Below are 22,661 nucleotides of genomic sequence, written 5' to 3' on the forward strand. Positions count from 1 at the left end.
ATTCTCTTCTATACTGCTGCTATAGATTAGAGCAGAAATATGTGTGCATGTTGAATAAAAGGGAAAGACATAGATTGAGAAACCCTCTAAGACAACAGTGCATGCACTTCAAAAGAGATGGGTTCTGCGATAAAGCAAAGAATCTGATCAAAAGAGGGTAGCAAATGTGGGTCCTTGGCTGGGAAAGTCATTGACCACATTTCAAGAAGAGACTGACTGCACACTGTCATTCACCCTGCATCAGCCTCCTGCCCTTCAGAATTACATGCAGGTGATGAACTACACAAGATTGCTCTGACAATCCTCTACATGAAGCTAATTGCAATGTCAAAGAAAGCAAATGGCTTTGCTTTTAGAAACTACGATTCCTGAAAAGAACCCGGTAGCGACGCGTGGCACAAAGAGGGAATTCATTGACTCCGTGGTGTTCTCACCACGGAACACAGCGCAGAGTCTGTGTCTGCTGAGGTGGAGAGAACACTTTCCCTTCATGACTTAGAAACACAATACCTCTCTAAGAGTCCTTGACCCCATTCCTTGCACAGTCTCTGAGAAAGCTCTCCTCCACTGTTGGTCTGTTTTCTCCTCTGATGAGTTATTATGGTCAGAAAAGAATTAGAATGATACAAGGTTGAGTATTAATATGCAGCAGCATGCTGTACGGAGCCTGAAGGCTTCTGTGACCGTGTAGACCACTTTCCCAAGGGTGAAGGTGTCTCGAGGCCTTGGGCTGCACACATGTTACAGGAAGTTTTAGAAAGGCTTATCCATTTTCTATGCCATTTCTGTTTCTCGGCATGCTCTTTGGGATATTTCACTTCAGGACCTGACTATCCTAGCACAACCTCCCTCTAAGACACTTGACAAGAAAACACAGGAGGGGCTGGAGGATTGGTTAAGTGGTTAAGGGCACTGACCTCCTCTTCCAGAGGACTTGGGGCCAAATCCCAGCATCCTCCTGGCTGCTCACCACTGTCTGTAACTCCAAGATTTAACACTCTCACATAGACATACATGCAGGCAAAACATCAATGCACATAAAATAAAGGTAGATAAATTAAATTTAAAAAAAAATAAAAGAAGGAATTTAAGTAATAACTGATTTTTTTTTTCTTCAATGCCCAAGATAGCACAGTTAGGACAACGACTGATCTCTCCCAGCTATCATTTTGAAATATCAAGTGTCAAACATTCAGGGCTAGAGTTGTCCGTTGGTTGTGCAGGCTTGCTTCTGTCCTGTTAGCTGTTGGATCGACATCTGGAAACGGACTGCTCCTTCAGTCTAACTCGGCAACCCTGTGTTATTCCACTGCTCTGAACGCTGGTTCCCAGAACTGGCCTTAGCTGCCTCTATGAACGCCACACCACAGGCGGCTGAATATTTATACTACCTCTCCCTGTTAGTTTTGGCCGTTAAATGGTTTAGTTTTTCCTTGTTAAGTCTCCATTTAACTCCAGCCACTCAAAAGCTTGCCAAAACCTCTCACGGAACTAAACTTTGCAATTCCCTTCCGAGAGACAGTGCAATGACGTCATGCTTGTGTGGAAACGCCTTCTTTGTATTCTGCGTCCTCTGCGGTGATTTTATTCTCCTGACAAAGTGTGTGTTGTGTGTATGTGAAATTTTAAGAACACCAATATTTGGATGTATCACACGACATTAGGAATGATATTAAGACCACCAATGTGAAGTTTTTAGGAAACCAGTGCCGAACCAGTCTCAAGGGTTCTCACGTTCCTTAAGATCCACAGTCTCTCACTAGGTTTTCCTGCAAGCTAAATGTTCTCCAGGAGGAATTTTAACTGTATACACATGACCTCAAAGAGAGAGGGGGAAAAATGGACAGTAATTTCCTTCAAAATCATCAGTCTTCTCACTCTGGTTTGCATTTGAAAAATATAAAGTTTTGATAGATTTCTGAGGATTATGGTTGGTGTTTCTTAGTGAGAAAAACAAAACTGGCAAATAAACCCAGGGAACCAACCAGCCCAGACACTCTTGCATTTGCTGGGTAAGAATTAAAGCTATTTATCTGAACCAAAGTAAAGGAAGAGAAGGTTTCACTTACAATGTATAATTTATAAAGTGTTTAAGAAATTTAAAAAAAAAAAGCCCACCATAGGTGCTTGTCAGGTGTGGAAATTTCCACTGCTGAAAACTGAGCCTTGGACAGAAACACAGCTTTGTGCTCTGGCACAGATGTGATGTACATGGTATGGTAACATACCTGCTTTTCCAGAAATTTATTTCTTCTTTCATTAAGTAAATGCTTTCTTTCTTTTCTTTTCTTTTATTTTTTTTTCTATGAGTCAAGCATTGAATCAGGCACTGGAGTGATTTTTTTAAATTTATTTTATTGAAAAGATCATCCTAAGTGAGGAATCCCAGAAGCAGAAAGACACACAGGGTATATACTCATTCATAAGTGGATATTAGACATATAATATAGGATAGACATACTAAAATCTATACACCTAAAGAAGCTAATCGAGAAGGAGGACTCTGGCTAAGATGCTCAATCCCCATTCAGAAAGGCAAAGAGGATGGACATCAGAAGAGGGAGAAAACAGGGAACAGAACAGGAGCCTTCCACAGAGGGCCTATGAAAGGCTCTGCCCTGCAGGGTATTAAGGCAGATGCTAAGACTTATAGCCAAACTTTGGGCAGAGTGCAGGGAATTTTATGAAAGAAGGGGGAGAGTAAGATCTGGAGGGAACAGGAACTCCACAAGGAGAACAACAGAACCAAAATATCTGGGCACAGGGGTCTTTTCTAAGACTGATACTCCAACCAAGGACCATTCATGGAGATTACCTAGAACCCCTGCGCAGATGTAGCCCACGGCAGTTCAGTGTCCAAGTGGGTTCCATTGTAGTGGGAACAGGGACTGTCTCTGACATGAACTAATTGGAGTGATTTTTTTTTAAGTGTTGTTAACCTTCATTCTTTGCCTTCATGGTGCTGGCTGGCATCTTGTCTTCCAAGCCTCAGACCACCCCAGACCTCCTCTTGGCCTCTTCTTGGATTACACTCCCTCCTTGTCAGGTTCATGGCTGTCACTGCCATCTGTAAACATCCTTACTCTCACATGTCTAGTTCCAACCTTGACTTTTAAAGATCATATGCAACTCTTAAATTATTCAACATTTTCACTTAAATATAGGGTGGCCATCCCATATTTAAGTATCACAAAAATAATATTCTAAAGTTCTGTGAAATTGGTTCCTTCTAGTTTTGAGAGAGAGAGAGAGAGAGAGAGAGAGAGAGAGAGAGAGAGAGAACACAAGTGTGATTCCCTGGAGTTAGAGGAGGTTTGTGAGTTGGTTGACATGGGTACTAGGAACAAAAGTAGGCTCTTTTCTATAAGTGGTGAAAAGAAATGCCTTTATGTGCTTGGCTGTCTTTCCAGACCCTTTGTATTTTTTGAGATTTATTTTATTTATATGTACATATGTAATAGAGACATTTGAAAGAGCCAGCTTCAGTTAATATCAAATTCAATATGTCTCTCATCAGCTTTTCACTCACTTTCCCTTTGAGCCTAGACTTTCAGCTCTGTACTTTCTCAATCTCCTTCATGACTGATAACTTCTTTCTCTTAACTTACCTTCTACACAGTACACAAATGTTTGTGTTTCCCTGGATTTTGCCCCTGGCTCACTTTCTTCTTACTCAAAACATTATGTTTGCACGACCAAACTGAACAATAATTCTAAATATCTACATACAAAATGCCAAAACAGTCTTCCCTATCCTAAGCAATATTTGGTATTTATTCTGGGTTTTCTTGTCTGTATTTTCTGTGCATCATATAATGAATAAGTCAGTTTTTGGTCATTTTTAAAGCTGTGAGTTTTATTTTCAAAAAAAATGTGTGTGTGCATCTGTGTGTGTGTGTGTGTGCATCTGTGTGTGTGTTTGTTCATTTATGTTTATCACATTGTGCAGGTGTCTGCAGAGGCCAGAAGAGGGCTTGGATCTCCTAGAACTGGAGTTACAGGCAGTCATGAGCTGCCTGATATAGATGCTGGGAATTGCACTCCAGTTCTCCGTAAGAGCAGTAAATGATTTTAACTACTGAGCCATCTCTTCAATCCTAAAAAGTATACTTAACACACACACACACACACACACACACACACACACCTGCTTAGTCTGTTTTTGTTGCTTGTGTGTATATGGTTACAGGTCTGACCACTCTGTCTTGGATAACCAAAAAAGGGACTCATCTCCAGGATAAGCTAATTCTTTCTCTTATGTGTAGCAATAATAGTCAAAGAAGAAGATACTATCAATTTGAGAGTGAAATGGTATGTGGGAGGGGTTGATGGGAAGAAAGGGAAGTGGAAAAGTGATATAATTCTGTTTTGATTAAAAATGTATAACAAATTTGTAATAGCCAGAACCTAAAAACAACCCAGATGTCCCTCAACTGAGGAATGGATACAGAAATTGTACATTTACACAATAGCATACAGCAATTAAAAACAAGGAAATCATGAAATTTGCAGGCAAATGGTGGAATCTAGAAAAGATCATCCTGATGAGGTAACCCAAAAGCAGAAAGACACACATGGTATATACTCACTTATAAGTGGATATTAGACATATAATATAGAATGAACATACTAAAATTTGTACACCTAAAGAAGCTAAGCCAGAAGGAGGACCCTGGGTAAGACAATCAATCCTCTCTCAGAAAGGCAAATGGGATGGAACATTAGAAGAGGGAGAAAACAGGGAACAGGACAGGAGCCTACCACATAGGGCCTCAGAAAGACTCTACCCAGCAGTGTATCAAAGCAGATGCTGAGACTCACAGACAAACTTTGGGCCAAGTACAGAGAATCTTATGAAAGAAAGGGTAGATGAAAGACCTGGAGGGAACAGGAGTTCCACAAGGAGAGCAACAGAACCAAAAAATCTTGGCAGAGGGGTCTTTTCTGAGACTGAACCAAGAACCATGCATGGAGATAACCTAGAACCCCTGCACAGATGTAGCAGCTCAGTCTCCAAGTGGGTTTCCTAGTAAGGGGAACAGGGGTTGTCTCTGACATGAACTCAGTGGCTGGCTTTTTGGTCACCTTCCCCTGATGGGGGAGCAGCCTTCCCAAGCCACAGAGGAAGACAACGCAGCAGCTAGTCAGGATGAGACTTGATAGGCTAGGTTCAGAGGGAAGGGGAGGAGGACTGCCCCTATCAGTGGACTGGGGGAGGGGCAAGGGAGGAGATGAGGGAGAGAGGGAGGAAAGGATTGGGAGGGGATGAGGGAGGAGGCTACAGCTGGGATACAGAGTGAATAAATTGTAATTAATTTTTAAAAAAGGAAAAGAATTTAATAAAAATGACAAAAAATTGTTCCTTGAAAAAATGTGTAACAATAAAAATAAGCTTAATTATTTAAAATAACAAGGCAATTAGGTTCTAATAAGAGAGATCTAATGGAAAGAAAGTTTAAGCAGCCATAAATGAGCCTAAAAACAAAAGTAGGTAAGGCAAGAAACATAGTAAAAGCCCAACAAAGAAAAGAGGAAGAGGAGGAAAAACACAATGGATAAATATAATAAGACCTTATAGAAAAACTATAAAACTATGAAAAGCTTAAGTAATAAAGTAGATCATAGTTTCATAATTAAAAAAAAAATAGGAAGCTCATGCTGGACACTGTAACACTCACCTTTAATCTCAGCACTCTGCAGAGGTAGGCAGCTGGAGTTCAAGAGCAGCCTGGTCTACATAACAAATTTCAGGCAAGTCATAGTAAGAGCCTGTCTCAAAGACAAAACAAACAAACAAACAAACAAAAAACAAAAACAAAAAACCCACAAATGCATGACAGAGATATGTTTCTTCCCTATCTCCCTTACCCACCCACCCCACCCCTCCACCTATACCCAACATTTTGACAGAACCTAGTGAGAAAGATTGAAGTCAGATGGTTGAAATTATTGACTCTTGTGATAAACACACATACACACTTAACTTTTTTACATACATTCGTTGGTTGGTTGGTTGGTTGGTTGGTTGCTGTCAGAAGAGAGGGCATGAGTGTGTGTGTGGAGGTCCAAGAAGATTCTGTGGTAGTCATTCCTCTCCTTCCAGCTTGCAAGCTCTAGAGGACAGAACTCAAATTCTTAGGCTCAACTCTTGCTATGTAGACCCCGTGGCCTTGAGCTCATTACCCTCCTGCCTCTGCCTCACACGTCCTGAGATCACAGATATGGACCAACCATACCCAGAGCTTGCTATTAATTTTGATCATTTATATTTGATCAGAAAGCAATCCTATCACACCCATTTAAAGTTGCATGGTGTCTAGAATTTTTTCTACGAAAAAATAGATATCTCACTTCTCTAATTGTGAACTCTCTGTGTTGAATGATATAAGCTATATGTTAGAGATATAATTCATGTTTGTTATTCGCATCAGACTTAAAGCTATAAGAGCTCTTTAACTAGGTAACTCTTACCTTCTGAGACATCTCTCCAGCCTAAAAAAAAATGTATCTTTCTTTAAATGTTATATATATATAACATATAATATATGTCATTATATATTATATTATAATATAATATATTATAATATATTATTCTAGTAATATTATATATAATATTATAATATAATACGTGTATCTGCATGAGTTTATTCAGGAAGTAGCCAGCTCTTGGGGGCCAGTAATTAGCATAAAATAAAGCATCAGAATAACCCCCAACACAGGTTCTATTTCAGCAGCTTTATTTGATCTACAACAAAAAAGAGAAGGGTTATGCCGGAAGTAAAAAGAGCAGCCTGAGTGGTTCATTGTGTAGACTTCAATGGTCCATATTTATATTTTGGAATCCATCCAACTGCCTTGTGAAAGTGACAGGAACTAGGTGGACCACAGCTCTCTTAAGGAAGGGCAACAGACAAAGCGTTACTTTGGTAGTTGTCGTATGGGTTAGAATTACCCAAGAGGAACACAGTCATATTTAGACTCTGTAAGGTGGGGGTGCTCCTTCACATTTCTCTAAAGATGAGTACATACAGTGAGAGCACTATAGAGTTTTGTTTCTGCTCAACACAGAGTAACAGAAACCAGATTATCTGCTACACAAAAACAATTTTAAAAGGGGACAGTGTGAAACAAACATTTGTGGAGGTAATGGGTGTTCAGTCAGGAACAACACTGATTCCTGAGGCAAAAGGAATCAGCCTCCCACTACTTCCTTAAGATGGACTCTAGGTGGCAGCTCAGCAAAAAAAAAAAAAAATCCCTCAGAGCCCTGAACTGAGAGGAAAGGAGACGACCATCTGTTGTGGCCAGAGATCTTACTCTAGGATACCAGATGCAGAGAGGTGCCCAGAGAAAACTTTGATGTCTTCAGAGAGCCCAGAACAAACATTGAAATATTGGGCAGGAAACTGATCAGTGTATCCACAGGAAAAAAAAAATCAAAGTCAAAGGGAAAAATACAAAAGAATTAGTAAATAGGGTACCTGGTTACTCACATAAGGTTAAGAACATTGATGGAAGTATTGAAAAGATTAATACTTTATTAGACATTGAGTTGAATACTTGGGAGAATTTGATCTTGGTGAAGAATAAATGCCTCTAGAATGAACACAGATATGAAACCATCTAACAAACCTTAAAAGATCTAAAAGAGTAAAATTATTTCCAAGTATTTCAGCTACTTCCTAGAACAAAGTATAGGAATAGCTATAAGAATATAAAAATACACAGCATCCAACTAGTCTTCAATGTTTGACATTCATCAGATGATTATTACCAAGCAAGCCAAGAAACAAGAAACCCAGGCTGAAAGTAATAGGCCTTTTCTCTCCCACTGACACAAATACAGTCGAGATCAGACCAGACTAAAATCAGGTAAACACAGGTTTATTGGGTGCTGTTATGGGGGTTGGGGAGCTCACTGGTCCCAAGGAATGGGGTCAGAGAAATCGAGGGCCCAGGCTAAGGCAAGGTGGATTTATAGATCTTAGGAACGGGGTGATGATAAGTCAGCTAGGAGCTGGGATTGGTCCATATATGGTCAAAAGCTGAGCCCTGAATGGGGATTCTTGGGTGGGTTGCTGAGCAGATAGCGTTTTCCTGTTTGTGCAGGTGAGGAGGGGTTAAGCAGGGGGTTCCAACAATACAGAAAGGTAATACAGTGGTAGAGTGCTTACTCAGCATCTTTAAGGCCTTAGGTTCAAAGCCTAGCATCACCACACAAGAAACAGTCAACTTACAAGAGAACAGTCAACTGAAATCAAACTAGACAGATTAAAAACACCAGGATTGGGGCTAGAGAGATGGCTCAGAGGTTAAGAGCACTGGCTGCTCTTCCAGAGGTCCTGAGTTCAATTCCCAGCAACCACATGGTGGCTCAAACCATCTATAATGAGATCTGATGCCCTCTTCTGACCTATAGGCATACATGTATAAGTAATAAATAAATAATTTTTAAAAACCCCACCAGGATTAGTAGTGAAAGAAAAAAATCTGTCTATGTAACAAACTTCCATCAGAAAATATACTTTTAAAACCAACGGTAAATTAGAAACATTTTCACATACACAAAAATTGAAAGAATTAATCATCAGCAACGTTGATCTACAGGAAGATTAAATAATACCCTTCATAAAGCCAAATGTTACTAGATAGAACTATGGGTCTCATGAGGAATGGAACACATTAGAAGTTGAAATGACTGCACGGATAAATGTATACTTTTCTCACTAATTAAATTCCTAAAATATAATTGAGTAAAGAAAAATATAGGTCCTGATGCTTATAACATACACATGAATAAAACGTCTAAACACTCACTTAAAAGGCAAGACCAAACCATGGGAAGAGAAGTGCTAGGGATGCCAGCAACATGGCACACTTGAGAGGGATCTCATTCTTCCTCCCTCATAGACACCAACCCAACAACAATCAGTAGAGAGGCCCTTATACCTTGGATGAGTGCACAACCACACAAAAACAGGGAGGAGGAGAGGAGACACACTCTTACCATAATCCACACTCCTAGCACCAAGTGCTAGGCAATCAGGAGGAAACCCCAGTTCAACTTTTCCTCCCCTCAATCCCCACCCTCCCCACCCCCCGCAAAGTGTAATGGAAGGAATTGGACTGTGCAGCTAGTAGCATAACTTTTCTGGTCCTAAAGAACTGGCTTCTGTCTTTTTGGCTCAGAATGCTCAGTGTGTACCTGATCTCAGGGAACTATACATCTTTTCCCCCAAGTCGGCACAGAGCAGGAAGAAATCCCAGAGCACTGTTCTTGCCTGTGTTCTCAGTGCCATCAAATGGACTGGCTTTTGCTTTGCTTGTCTTTGTACAGTGACAGGGCCAGGCATATACTATATACACAGCTACAAAGAAAACATTGAACTTTGAACAGGAGTGTATCGCTCCAGCTCAGCCAAACACAGAATAAATAGGTGAAGAGCTCCAGTGCCCAGTTCTTTCTTGGAGACAGGGAGAGTTGGGCCATACAAGCAACACTCAACCTTTCCTGAGAACTACGGACTGGCTCCTGTCTCACCTGTCTTGAAGCACTGATAGATATGGTCTAGAAACCCATTGACAATTTAGAGCAAACACAGTTGTTCAAACTAGCAAAAAGGCAGAGAGCCCACAAGGGCAAGCGATTTTCCTATACAAAGCTGATTCATCAAGACTGGGAAAGATGACGGGTGTGTTCTTTTGCTTGTTTAAATCAAATGAGCAGATACCAATATACACGTACACACACACACACACACAAATCAACAAAATAGAAAAAATAGGGAAAAAGAGTCCAAACTAAACAGGATAAAAATCTAGAAACTGCTCTTAATAACAGGGAGATATGTGAATTACTTGCCAGAGAATTTTAAATGGCCATCACAGGGCTGGAGATTTAGCTGGGTAGTTGCTAAGAGTGCCTGATACTCTTGCAGAGGACCTGAGTCCATATCCTAGAACTGAGGTAGCAGTCAGCCTGCTGTAACTTCAGTTCCAAAGGATCCTATCCCATTCTGGCTTCCACAGGCATCTGCACACACGTGTCATACATACATACCACACACGCATTCACACACAAAGACAAATTTAAAAAAAATATTTCTTTGAGGGTATATCTTATACTAAATATTCTTAACATAATAAGGTATGAAATGGACATTTGAAATAGAAAGCTACAAATAGTTAAACATAAAAGTATGGGAAAATATGTTCATGACTCTAATGGTCCAATATTATAAGGGTCAGTGCAATTTCAATAAAAATTCCCCCAGGATTTTTATTTTAATTGGCAAGTAGATTTATGCACAAATACAAAAGACCTAGACTTGCGAAAAAAAATTATGAAAGAACAATGTAGGCTTATTCTACCTGATTCAAAGAATTGCTATAAGGTGACAGGAATTAAAACTTTAGTTTGTTTGAAAACACAGATCCAAAAAGTCTGGGCACAGGGGTCTTTTCTGAGACTGATACCCCAACCAAGGACCACTCATGGAGATGACCTGGAACCCCTGCACAGATGTAGCCCATGGCAGTTCAGTGTCCAAGAGGGTTCCATAGTAATGGGGACAGGGACTGTCTCTGACATTAACTGCTTGGCCTACTCTTTGATCACCTCCCCTTGAGGTGGGGGGCAGCCTTACCAGGCCACAGAGGAAGACAATGCAGTCACTCCTGAGGACACTAATAGACTAGGATCAGAGGGAAGGGAAGGAGGACCTCCCTTATCAGTGGACTGGTAGAGGGACACAGGTGAGAAAAAGGTTGGGAGGGTGGGGTTAAGACGGGAGGAGAGAGGGAGCTACAGGGGGATACAAAGTGAATAAATTGTAATTAATAAAAATAAATAAAATCACACAAGTTAAAAAAAAAGTAAACACACACACAAAATAGATGAATGGAAAGGAATGGACAGCTTAGAAGGAGGCCCGCATCTATTATAAGGTGATGTTAAGCCTGCAATTTAGCTAGTAATCAGCATTTCTCTGAGGTTCTCCTTTAGTTCTTGCCTGGAGTTTTGTCTCTGAATTTGTACTAACAAACATCAGTACATTTGACAAAGGCAAATGAGAGTCAATAGACAAAAAAGTATCCTTTTAAATATGTAGCACAGAAATTATTGAACTACATTAAGAAAAACTTCAATTCATGTGATGCAGTGTGTACAGTTAACTAAAGTGGACCATGGAACAAACATAAAACCTGGAGAAAACCTTTGTGCACTTTGGAAAGGCAACAGTTTCTTAGATGCACAGGAATATAACCCATAAAAAAACCAATACAAAATTATATTTTACTGAATTTGAAAATTTTTGTTCTTTGGAAACCATTGCTAAGATTAAGTTGAAAGCCATAGCTACAAGCAAATCCATCTAATAAAGAACTCATATCTAGAATATATTAAGAACTCTCAAAGTTTGACAAAATACGTTCTGGTTGCTGTGATAAACACCATCACCAGAAGCAGCTTAGGCAGGAAAGGGTTTATTTGCTCTTAAACGTCTAGACAAGAGTTCACCACTGAGGGAAGTCAGGGCGCAAACTCATGGCAGAAACCTCCAGGCAGGAACCTCTGCAGAGGAGGCTGCTTACTGGCTTGCTCCAGCCTCACCTTCAGCTCTCTTTCTCTTTTTCACCCAGAACCTTCTGCAGGAGAGGATCTCCTGCCCACAATGGGCTGGGCCCCACACCAACCAGCAATTGACAATCAAGAAAATTTCACACAGATTATCATGGTTTTTTAATTTAAATTTTTTAAATTTTTTTTTTAAAGACAGAATTTCACTGGTTTTTTTGTTTGTTTGTTTTTTTCTTTTTTTGGCTTGGCCTTGAACTTGCTTTGTAGCACACACAGGCTAGGCTTAATGTGCTGGCACATCTGCTTGGCCTTCCCAGTACCGCAATTACAGACATGCACAGCCATGCTCAGACATAATCCAATTATTCTTAGATGAACAACAGAGCTGAAATGTAATTTTTATAATTGCATTTATTTATTTATTTATTTATTTTAGGTTGGGGCTGTCAGAGCAAAACTTGCAAGAGTCAGTCCTCTCCTTCCACTGGGTAGGTCCCAGGAATTGAACTCAGATTATTATCAGGCTTGGCCATAAGCACTTTCATCTGCTGAGGCATCTCACCAGCCCTTGAACATACTCTTCATCAAAGAAAACACACCAGAAAAAAAAAATTGTTGAGTATAAAGAGACTCACCATCAACAACAAATAAGAAAGACAATATATATTAATGATATATCATTATATATGTATGCTTTAAAATACATGTAAAAAGTGTAAAAAAATATATATATATGTAAAAAGTGACCAAATCAGGAGTCTGTATAGAAACCACACTGCTGGTGGGGATATAAAAATCACATAACCACTTTGTAAAAACAGTTTGATAGTTAAAAGTTAAAATATACTAGGCTGGGCCGGGGCAATAGTAAAGTACTTGCCATGGAAACATGACGAGCTGAGTTTGAAGCCTAGGATCCACATGGGGGAAAAAGGACACAAGTGGCCGTACGTGCTTGTAATCTTATCACTGGAGAGGTACGGATTGGGGACCCGTTGGAGCTCCCTGGCCAGCCAGCCTAACCTATTGGCAAGCCCCAGACGTGGAGAGAAAGAGATGATGTCTTGAGAACCAAAGGGGCATGGAGAGCTGGTTCATCAAGAGCAGCTGGTGATCTTGCAGAGGATCTGGGTTCAATTCTCAGCACCCTTATGGTGTCTCACAACCATCCATAAGCATAGTTCCACTGCACGCAACAGGCTTGCGTGTGGTACACGTGCAGGCATGCAGACAAAACATACACATTAAGTAAAATAAAAATTAGAAAGTGTCATTCTTGAGGAATGACACTGAGGTGGACCTCACTATCCAGTCTAGCTAGCTAGTCCACATGTCCATATTTTCCCTGATCTTACAAAGACTTATATAGAAGTGTTCTCAGTAGCTTAACAGTCCCAAAATGAAAATGACACAAATGTTTATTAGCAGACAATTTGATAGATAGTTTATAGTATGTACAATGAAATATTTAGCAATAAAATATACAAATCTCAAGACTACTGTACTTAAATAACCCCCATAAAAGATTTTATGATTTTATTTATACTACTTAATATTAAATTCTAGCAGATGAATATTATCTGTGGCTTCAGAGAGCAAATCAGTGGTTTCTGGATGGGATATAAAGCAAGGAGGGATGGGCAATGAAAGGGTGTAAGGGAACTTAGCAGCAATTATATGATTAATATCTTGGTTGCAGTGATGACTTCATGGGAAAGAAAAATCACATACCCAAAGTTAACAAACTGGATGTATAAACTATTTGCAGTTTCTTATATGTCAGTGACACTTCAAAAAGCTGTAACAACAAAAACAAACAAACAAAAAAACTTTACCTGCTGAATGGAGCCTGTTTAGTTCTACACAAATACGTCCTTAAAGATGCAGGATGTGATTTTTTTTTTTTCTGCCACAAAGTGGTAGCTCCAGCCTTCTTGAAAAAAGTTTCAGGGGGTCGGTGGCTTTGTTTTTTAAAAAGTATATCTCATGGGTATTAAAGAAGGGCCTCATCTGAAGTAACTGAGAATGGGAGCACCTCGTAACATTAACATTTTAACCGTATGAATACTCTAAGAGTGCTGGCATGAGTAATGCCAGCAGCACTTGGATGGTGGAGACAGGAGGATCAGGAGTCCATGGCCACATAGCTTGTGGTCAGCATGGGCTGCATGACACTGTCTCAAAACAAAACCAAACTAAAACTAATTTAATGGAGTAAAATTAAGTATGAATTTTAATCTATGATCTGCTAAGAAATTACTTTTGAAGGTTATAATATTTATATATACATATATATTACATATATATGTTAGTTAACATAAACATTAATTCTACAGTATTTGACAATCTAACATATATATGTGTATATTATATATTATAGCATATACATATGTTATAAATAATATATACATATATGCTAGATTGTGATACACTGTAGAACTCATGTTTTGCTCCATTAAATCAGAGAACGCATAAGTAGATCGCATTTTGTCATTTCTTTTTAAAAATGATTTATTTATGTATATGAATGCTCTATTTGCATGTATGGCTGTATGACAGAAGAGAGTATCAGGTCCCATTTTTAGATGGTTGTGAACCACCATGTGGATGCTGGGAACTGAACTCAGAACTTCTGGAAGAACAGCCAGCGCTCTTCACCAATGAGCCTTCTCTCTAGCCTGTTACTTCTTTTAGTAATGTTTATACATAAGAATTAGGTGTGCGCAATTCTAAAATTTACAAGCCATATCAAAGATGACTAACTCAAATTAGAATATAAAATTAAACCTGAAACTTATAGGACTATGATGGATAATTTTATTTCTTAAACTTAGAAAAAAACAGTCTTTATTCAAAATTTCACATCTTACCTGAGTTACTCAGAAGCTGTATCTAGCCATTGGAAATCTCATACTTTCATTTCCTTTCAGCAATACAGTTTTCCTTCAAAGTGCAAGACTCAAAAAGACAAACACATGTCCGCTCTTCTGTTGTGTAAATGATTATAAGTGGTGAGACCAGAAGAGGAATGGAAGACGGGAAAACAAGAAGGCATAGGAAGGGGAAAGGGAAAAAGAGGATAATAGAAAAAAGTTGATATGGAAGCAGAAAGGGGACCTAGATGAAAGGGTACAGGAGTGGGGGAGATGGAAAAGTACAAAGGGGAAAAGGGGGGAGGACGGCCCAAAGCAAATGTGTATAAAAATGCCACATTGAAACCCATCGCTCTGTATGTTAATTAAAAACAACTTTTCAATAAAAAAAAAAAATACAGTACTTTGTACTGCACGTATGCCTACATGTCAGAAGAAGGCACGAGATCTCATTGTAGATGGTTGGGAGCCCACCATGTGGTTACTGGGAATTGAACTCAGGACCTCTGGAAGAACAGCTCTTTATTATTATTGTTATTATTAATTACAGTTTATTCACTTTGTATCCCCCCATAAGCTCCTCCCTCCTCCCCTCCCAGCCCCACCCTCCCTCCCCTTTCTTCGCACATGCCCCTCCCCAAGTCCACTGATAGGGGAGGTCCTCCTCTCCTTCCTTCTGATCTTAGTCTATCAGATCACATCAGGAATGGCTGCATTATCATCTTCTGTGGCCTGGTAAGGCTGCTCCCCACCTCAAGGGGAGGTGATCAAAGAGGAGGCCAATCAGTTTATGTCAGAGGCAGTCCCTCTTCCCTGTAACCCACTTGGACACTACACTGCCATGGACTACATCTGTGCAGGAGTTCTAGGTTATCTCCATGCATGGTACTTGGTTGGAGTATGAGTCTCTGGGAAGACCCCTGTGTTCAAATTTTCTGGTTCTGTTGCTCTCCTTAAGGGGTTCCTGTCCTCTCCAGATCTTACTATTTCCCACTTCTTACATAAGATTCCCTGCACTTTGCCCAGCAGTTGGCCATAAGTTTCAGTGTCTGCTTTGATAGTCTGCAGGGCAGAGCCTTTCAGAGGCCCTCTGTGGCAGGTTCCTAGGTTGTTTCCTGTTTTCTTCTTCTGATGTCTATCCTCTTTGCCTTTTGGGATGGGGATTGAGTGTTTTAGTCAGGGTCCTCTCTCTTAATTAGTTTCTTTAGATGTACAGGTTTTAGTAGGTTTATCCTATGTTATATGTCTATACGCGTGTGTATATACCGTGTGTGTCCCTCTGCTTCTGGGACAGCTCACTCAGGATGATCTTTTCCAGATCCCACTATTTACCTGCAAATATCATGATTTCCTTATTTTTCATTGCAGAGTAGTACTCCATTGTGTAGATGTACCACAACTTCTGCATCCATTCTTCAGTTGAGGGGCATCTGGGCTGTTTCCAGCTTCTGGCTATTACAAATAAAGCTGCTACAAACATGGTTGAGCAAATTTCCTTATTGTGTACTTGAGCCCCTTTTGGACATACACCTAGGAGTGGTATGGCTGGATCTTGAGGAAGCGCTATTCCTAGTTGTCTGAGAAAGTGCCAGATTGATTTCCAGAGTGGTTGTACAAGTTTACATTCCCACCAGCAGTGGAGGAGGGTTCCCCTTTCTCCACAACCTCTCCAGCATGTGTTGTCACTTGAGTTTTTCATCTTGGCCATTCTCATGGGTGTAAGGTGAAGTCTCAGGGTCATTTTGATTTGCATTTCCCTAATGGCTAATGACATTGAGCATTTCTTTAAGTGTTTCTCTGCCCTACAGACTGGGAAAGAATCTTCACCAACCCTTTATCTGACAGAGGGCTAATATCCAGTATATATGAAGAACTAAAGAAGCTGAAAAACAGTAAACCAAGTAATCCAACTAAAAAATGGGGAACAGAGTTAAACAGAGAACTCTCTGTAGAGGAATATCGAAGAACAGCTCTTAACCTCTGAGCCATCTCTCCAGCCCAAAAACAAATATTCTTCAAATGCAGCGTGCAAAGAGGAGCGCCCTTTCTCAGTCTGTGCCAGAAAGATACCTCTGCGTGTTAGCAAAGCCAGTGTGCACAGCTGTGGGTTCTGGTTCTGTGTTGTCATCCTCCCGCAACCATCTCCACTCCCTCCAGGCGTAACACAGAAGCTATTCCAGACTGTTTGCATACACGATGAGCAGCCCCGTCTTGTGTAACCACTATTAAAGGGTTATCTCCTGAGGAGCTATTTTTGTTTGGTATGACCCCTAAGGTTCAAACCAAGACTGGCAGGTAGAAGCTATGGAAAACTATTTTACAGCAAGTGGGACGTTAGAATGATGTCAACAGAGTAGGTTCACTGCAGTGAGTTATCCACGTTAGGGGGCCATGGCCACGTCACGTGATGGAGACTTCAGGCCTCCGTCTTCAATCACAGAGAAGCAGTCTGGGTGGGAATATTATTGAGAAACTCATAAAAAGTTTGTAACAAAAAAATGAGTCCAACGAATAATTCTGGAATATCTGAAAATAATTGGGACTATATAAGAATTTATAAAATATTTAAATAAGTTTCTTGTCTCTGTCAGGGTGGGACTGAGGTTCATTGTGTTTGGCATTGCTACTTGCTCTACAGATTTTTATTAGTTTATATTATCTTAAAAGCAGTTGTTCTTGAGTGAGTACACGCAAAAACTGTGTGACTTTGGGGACCTTACTAAGTGAAGATTCTCCTCCTTAGTCTCCTCCCCCTTAGCAGTTCTCAGTCAACATCTTTTTTCTTGGGCGTGTGCGTGTGTGTGCACGTGCGTGTGAATGAACATGCGTGTGCGTGTGAATGTGTGTGAGTGCGTGTGTGCGTGTGTGCGTGAGCGTGTGTGCGTGCTCGTGAGAGCGTCCACCGTGCATGGGTTTGTGTGCATGCACATCTGAGCGAGCACAGGCGCGTGCACGCCATGGCACCTCTGCAGAAGTCAGGAGGACGGAGGTCCTCTTTTTTCTTATTTACTTTTTATTCATAACCATAAGCTTAACTCTGCAATCCAGCGAGACTTGGGTGGGAGGGAGGAAAATACGGAACCTAAGAACTTCAGTGAGAGCACAGATGACAGGGTACTTCGAGCACACAGGATGCAGGTGCTCTCCTGAGCTACAGAAGGAATGGTGTGGTGTCCACAGCCGGAAATTGTGACCTTCTTGGTCGTCTTGCCATCCCTGGAACCAAAACCTTCTATGGCTTCCACGACGGTCACGCCTTCTTTCACCCTCCCGAAGACCACAAGCTTGCCATCCAGCCACTCAGCCTTGGCAGTGCAGATAAAAAACAGGGAACCGTTCGTGTTTGGCCCAGCGTTTGCCGTGACCAAGATGGGTGTTTGTTTGTTTGTTTGTTTGTTTGTTTGTTTGTTTAGATATGGACGCTTCACAACTTCGGATATCTCCCTTGGGGAGTTAGTTCTCTCACCATCCATCGCATTAACTCAGATCTCTGTTGTTTTCGCTGCTGTGTACTCCAGGGTAGCTAGCCTGTGAGCTTTTGAGCTGTTTGCCGGTCTCTTCTTCCCCCTCATCAGAGGACTGCTGGAATTACAGTGCTTGCCATTGCCTGCAGCTCTTTATGTGACTTGCAGGGATTGACCTCAGGTCCTCAGACCTGGGCTAGAGTCTTTTAGCAGCTGAGCCATCTCCCTGGCTCTCACTATTTTTTTTAAGGTGTTGTCCAGACATTTGAATGTTTAGACAAGTATTTCAAGTGTTTTTGCTTTAAAAAGCAATGTAAAGGGTCAGAAAGGTGCCTTGGGAAAAACACAAAGTGCATGGAAAAGAATAACTCCCTTTGTATTCAAGTTTATGACAACATGCAAAACATTCTGTTCAGATGAACCTCACCTTTTAAAAAACAAATGCAGACCTATTTTGTTTGTTATTCTATCTCAGGAACAAAAGCCAGGATGAAGTTCGTGGTACTTGTCGCCCTCGGGCTAACTTTGCTGTTAGGAGCACAAGCCATGCCTTCAAGTCGCCTCTCCTGCTACAGAAAGATGCTGAAAGATCGCAACTGTCACAACCTTCCAGAGGGCAGAGCCGACCTGACCCCGATCGACACAAACGTCCAGCATCATTTCTGGGATGGGAAGGGATGTGAGATGATCTGTTACTGCAATTTCAGCGAATTGCTCTGTTGCCCAAAGTAAGGAAACTAAATTCAAAATGTATTGCTATGAAATCTTTGTAGGAAAAACCTCTCAAGAGATCATCTTTTAGCTGGACGGTGGAGGTACATGGCTTTAATCCCAGCACTTGGGAGGCTGAGGCTGAAGGATCTCTGTGAGTTTGAAATGAGCCTGGTCTACAGAGTGAGTTCCAGGAAGACCCTGTCTTCAAAAACAAAACAAACAAAACAAATCATCTTTTATTGTCTTGTGTTTTTTTTCCAAGCGATTAATTTATAAATATATATCCTCACCTTGCAGCACTGGTATGAAGATAGATTTCCTAATGACTTCCCTACACAACAATTTAAAACACGGACTTTGAAAATCTGCACAAGCTGGGATATGGTGGTCCGTGCCTGTAATCTCAGCATGCTAGTGCTTTGGGAGGCACAGGCAGGCCGATCTCTGTGAGTTCCAGGCCAACCTGGCCTACAAAGTGAGTCCAGGACAGCTAAGGCTACATAAAAAAACCCTATCTCAAAAGAAAGAAAGAAAAAAATCTGCATAAATATATGTAATACAGTATGTCTGACTTTAATAGATTTTTAACATTATACATATTTTTATAAGTTTTTTTCAATTATTTTGTTTTGTCATGATTGTAACAATCCAGAAACATATTGTTTTGTATTTTAAATGTTGTATAAATATAACATTCAATAAGGGTTTATTATTTACCGTGATAATAAGTCCTTTATAAATATTAATAAATTTCATCTACTTAATAGGCTCATGATTCAATTACAATTTTTTATTTTTGAGAGAAGATCTCAAGTATAGCTTAAACTGGCAGGAACTTCTTCCATAGAACAGACTAACCTGGAGACTTTGAACACTCAGGGCACTCTGCCTGCCTGAGCTTCCTAAGTGCTGGGTTCATGGCATGAGGCACCAGACCTGGCAAAGGGTATTTCCAGTAAGTCAGAATCATAGTACCCTACCCATAATATTTTATACTATTCCATTTTTCATGCTACCGTAGGCCATCTTTCCTACACAAAAAATAAGAATAGCTTTAACATACTTGAATATGCATAAAATCTAAGAGGTTGTTTAATTTTTTTTTTAAGAAATGTCTAATGATCTGTCTCTTAGCCCCAAATTTAAGCTTTATAACCCATCTCCACATCAAAGAAGTAAACTCTTTCGTATAAGGTTTTGAAATGACCTAATTTTCTCTTTTATTCACAGACAAATAATAGCATACAAGCATAAATAGTGAAAGAAAACCCAGCTTCCTTTTTGGTCTTTGTGGCCCCTGTGGAAAGTCTTTCTACTCATCTTTCGTATTTTATTTGCCTACAATGTACAGTCTTACCCGAAACCCTGGGAAACACTGTCCATTTTTAACCCAGAATAGACTGACATGTATCACAGTTTTCTGTGAATTTAACTGCTGCTCTTTCTTTCAGAGATGTCTTCTTTGGACCAAAGATCTCCTTTGTGATCCCATGCAACAATCACTGAAGATCTGCACGCAGTCTGGAGAACATGGCCCCTCATTTCCCACAGACTGTATCAGTAGAGCAAGCTTTCTCATGTCCACCCAGTGTATTGAAATATATGTTCTATTGCCCGAGTATACCTGGGCTAATGCAGAATAAAAAGTTGTTTCATCTGGCTTGTCTCTGTGGACATCGTTAGCACTGCTTAAAAACGTTTGGCTAAAGGAGTTTTATTTAGGAGCGCACTGCATTCAGTAAGGTCTAGTCCCCTAACAGAGAGCCACAATCCTGATGCAAAGGCAGAAAACTTCAGTCACTGGTTGTAGGTTTTGACCAGGCAAATTGAACAAAGAACGAGGTAATGAACTGAACTTTTCGGAAGGAAAGCTACACATTTTCTACTAAGAAGAAAAAAGAGAATTCACCCTTAGATATTATTATCTGTGCCACATTCCTAAGTACGTTCTAATTTTGCTGCTTTGAAAAAAAATCTCAAAAGTAATAGTCTTCATTCCATTTCTCTAACTCAAGTTTAAAAATACAAGAAGTCAGAGCAGAATTTGAAAACTGTTCAAACACATAATTGTAACCTTAAGACCATGATACACTTGCCTGAAGTATCAATTTCATTTTAAAAAATAAAAAAATTGTGCTTTAAAAGACACAGATAGGGCTGCGAGCATAACTCAGTTAATAAATGCCTGACTGGCATGCAGAGCCTGCGTTCAAGCCCCAGCACATGCCGTCAATGCCAGCCCTGGAAATGGGGAGGTAGGATTGGAAGTTTAAGGACACCCTCAGCTACATAGTAAGTTTGAGCCCAGCCTAGGATACATGAGACCTCATCAAAAACAACAACGACAACTAAAACAATATTTTCTAATTGCGTGGAGGCAATTTTAAGATGTAAATGTAGACTCATAGAAGCCAAAAAAAAGTTAATTTCAGAAACTTCCATTTTATAAAAACATACTACATGCTGACTAGGTGCTAGCCATTATTATGATTCTTGGCTACTAATAAATAAGAACTTCTCAGAGCCTGTGTTCTAACAAAGCTGTTGTCATAATGAAGTTATTTATAAACATGAAGCCTACCATAGGGAGACTGGGGGTACTGTACAAAGGATTGTGGGGGAAAGTTTGAGAGACACACACTTTTAAATTCTCTCATACATTACACCCCGACCACAGTTTCCCCTCCTCTCTCTCTTCCCAGCTGCTCTGCATCCAGCATTCCTCCATTTCCCCTCAGAAAAGGGCAGGCCTCCTAGGATATCAACCAAACACGGTTTATCAAGATTAGGCACCTCCCCTCATATTAAGGCTGGATGAGTCAACCAAGGAGGAGGAAAACAGTCCCAAAAGCAGGCAAAAGAGAAAGAGACAGCTCCTGCTCCCACTGTTAGGAGTGTCACAAGAGAGAAGGCAGTCTAGGAGATACCATTCTGTGACAAAACAGGAACATTGTTCACTGAAGTACACTTCAAAAGTCCTCTTTCTGAAGACCCATCAGGATGAAGTGTTATTGGACTGAGCCAAACCATTTTTGCATAATCATAATTCTGTTCCTTTTTAAAGTCTCTACATAAGACCTGTCAAACATGTTTGTAAATACCATGGCATCATTAAAAATGCATGAAGAAATTCATTGTTAAAAATAAATAAATAAATCAGTTAACTAAATTGCATGTGATTTAAGGGACCTTTTTCACTGAATGGACTGGTGATAAAAGTAGACTCAGCAATGGAAATCTTACCTCCTTTCTGGGCCATACATTAGCCAGATAAAGAAAGAAAATCATCAGTAAGCTGTTTTATTGTCTGTATTCTCTAACATATATATTAATAATCCCAGTGGGATTGTCTATATAAGTGATACATCAGCGTGAAATCAGCTATGAAACAAGTCCTTTAAATAAGCACTTCCTTGCTGCGATTAAAACCTGACGAGAAAACACCATTTGAGTAAACTAGGGGAAGGAGTGGCCCACGCCAGTCACCTCAGCCCTCAGGAAGTAGAAGCTGGAGAATCAGAAGTTCAAAGTCATCCTCAGCTGTACACAAAACAAAACAAAGGGGGAAAGGGCCTGGAAAGAGGGCTTAGTAGTTAAAAGCACTTGCTGCTCTTTTAGAGAACCTGGGATTAAGGCCCAGCATCCATAAAATGGTTCTCTAGCTGGCCTCCGAGGGAACCAGACATACAGGTGGTGCATAAATAAATATGCATGCAAAAAATTAACATAAGAAAAAGAAAATACTAGCCGAAAATGAAATTCAATGACATTCTTAGCTGAGTGCATTATAAAAGAATACACAAAGACATCAATGTTCACATTACTTGCTTCATAAAGCTTTTTCTGATTTGGTCAAAATATTTTTAAAAGAAACTAACTCACTTATAGTAACAGCTTTAATTAGGTTTTTATTTAAAACTTACTGGTATAAGCACTGACTTGCACCAACAAGGAAATAGATGCAATTTTTCTCCCTGCCATGTGGCCAAAAATGCCAAGGTTTACCGAAACAAAGTAAGTTGTCTAGGG

At 40.1% G+C, this 22,661-nt stretch overlaps 1 protein-coding gene across 2 annotated transcripts in view; it reads left to right on the forward strand.

Moving 5' to 3' along the window:
• Scrg1 (stimulator of chondrogenesis 1) overlaps positions 1-20,291 on the forward strand; it is a 134,003-nt gene extending 113,712 nt beyond the window's left edge. For both annotated transcript variants that reach the window (XM_060381807.1, XM_060381806.1), the window contains exons 2-3: positions 18,394-18,646; positions 20,084-20,291. In XM_060381807.1, the coding sequence (XP_060237790.1) occupies positions 18,408-18,646; positions 20,084-20,138 (294 nt within the window). In that variant the 5' untranslated portion in view covers positions 18,394-18,407 and the 3' untranslated portion in view covers positions 20,139-20,291. The remainder of the gene's footprint in view (positions 1-18,393; positions 18,647-20,083) is intronic.
• The last annotated feature ends 2,370 nt before the right edge of the window (positions 20,292-22,661 follow it).

The sequence above is a fragment of the Meriones unguiculatus genome, chromosome 4, assembly GCF_030254825.1.
Source record: "Meriones unguiculatus strain TT.TT164.6M chromosome 4, Bangor_MerUng_6.1, whole genome shotgun sequence".
In the NCBI taxonomy this organism is placed as follows: Eukaryota; Metazoa; Chordata; class Mammalia; order Rodentia; family Muridae; genus Meriones; species Meriones unguiculatus.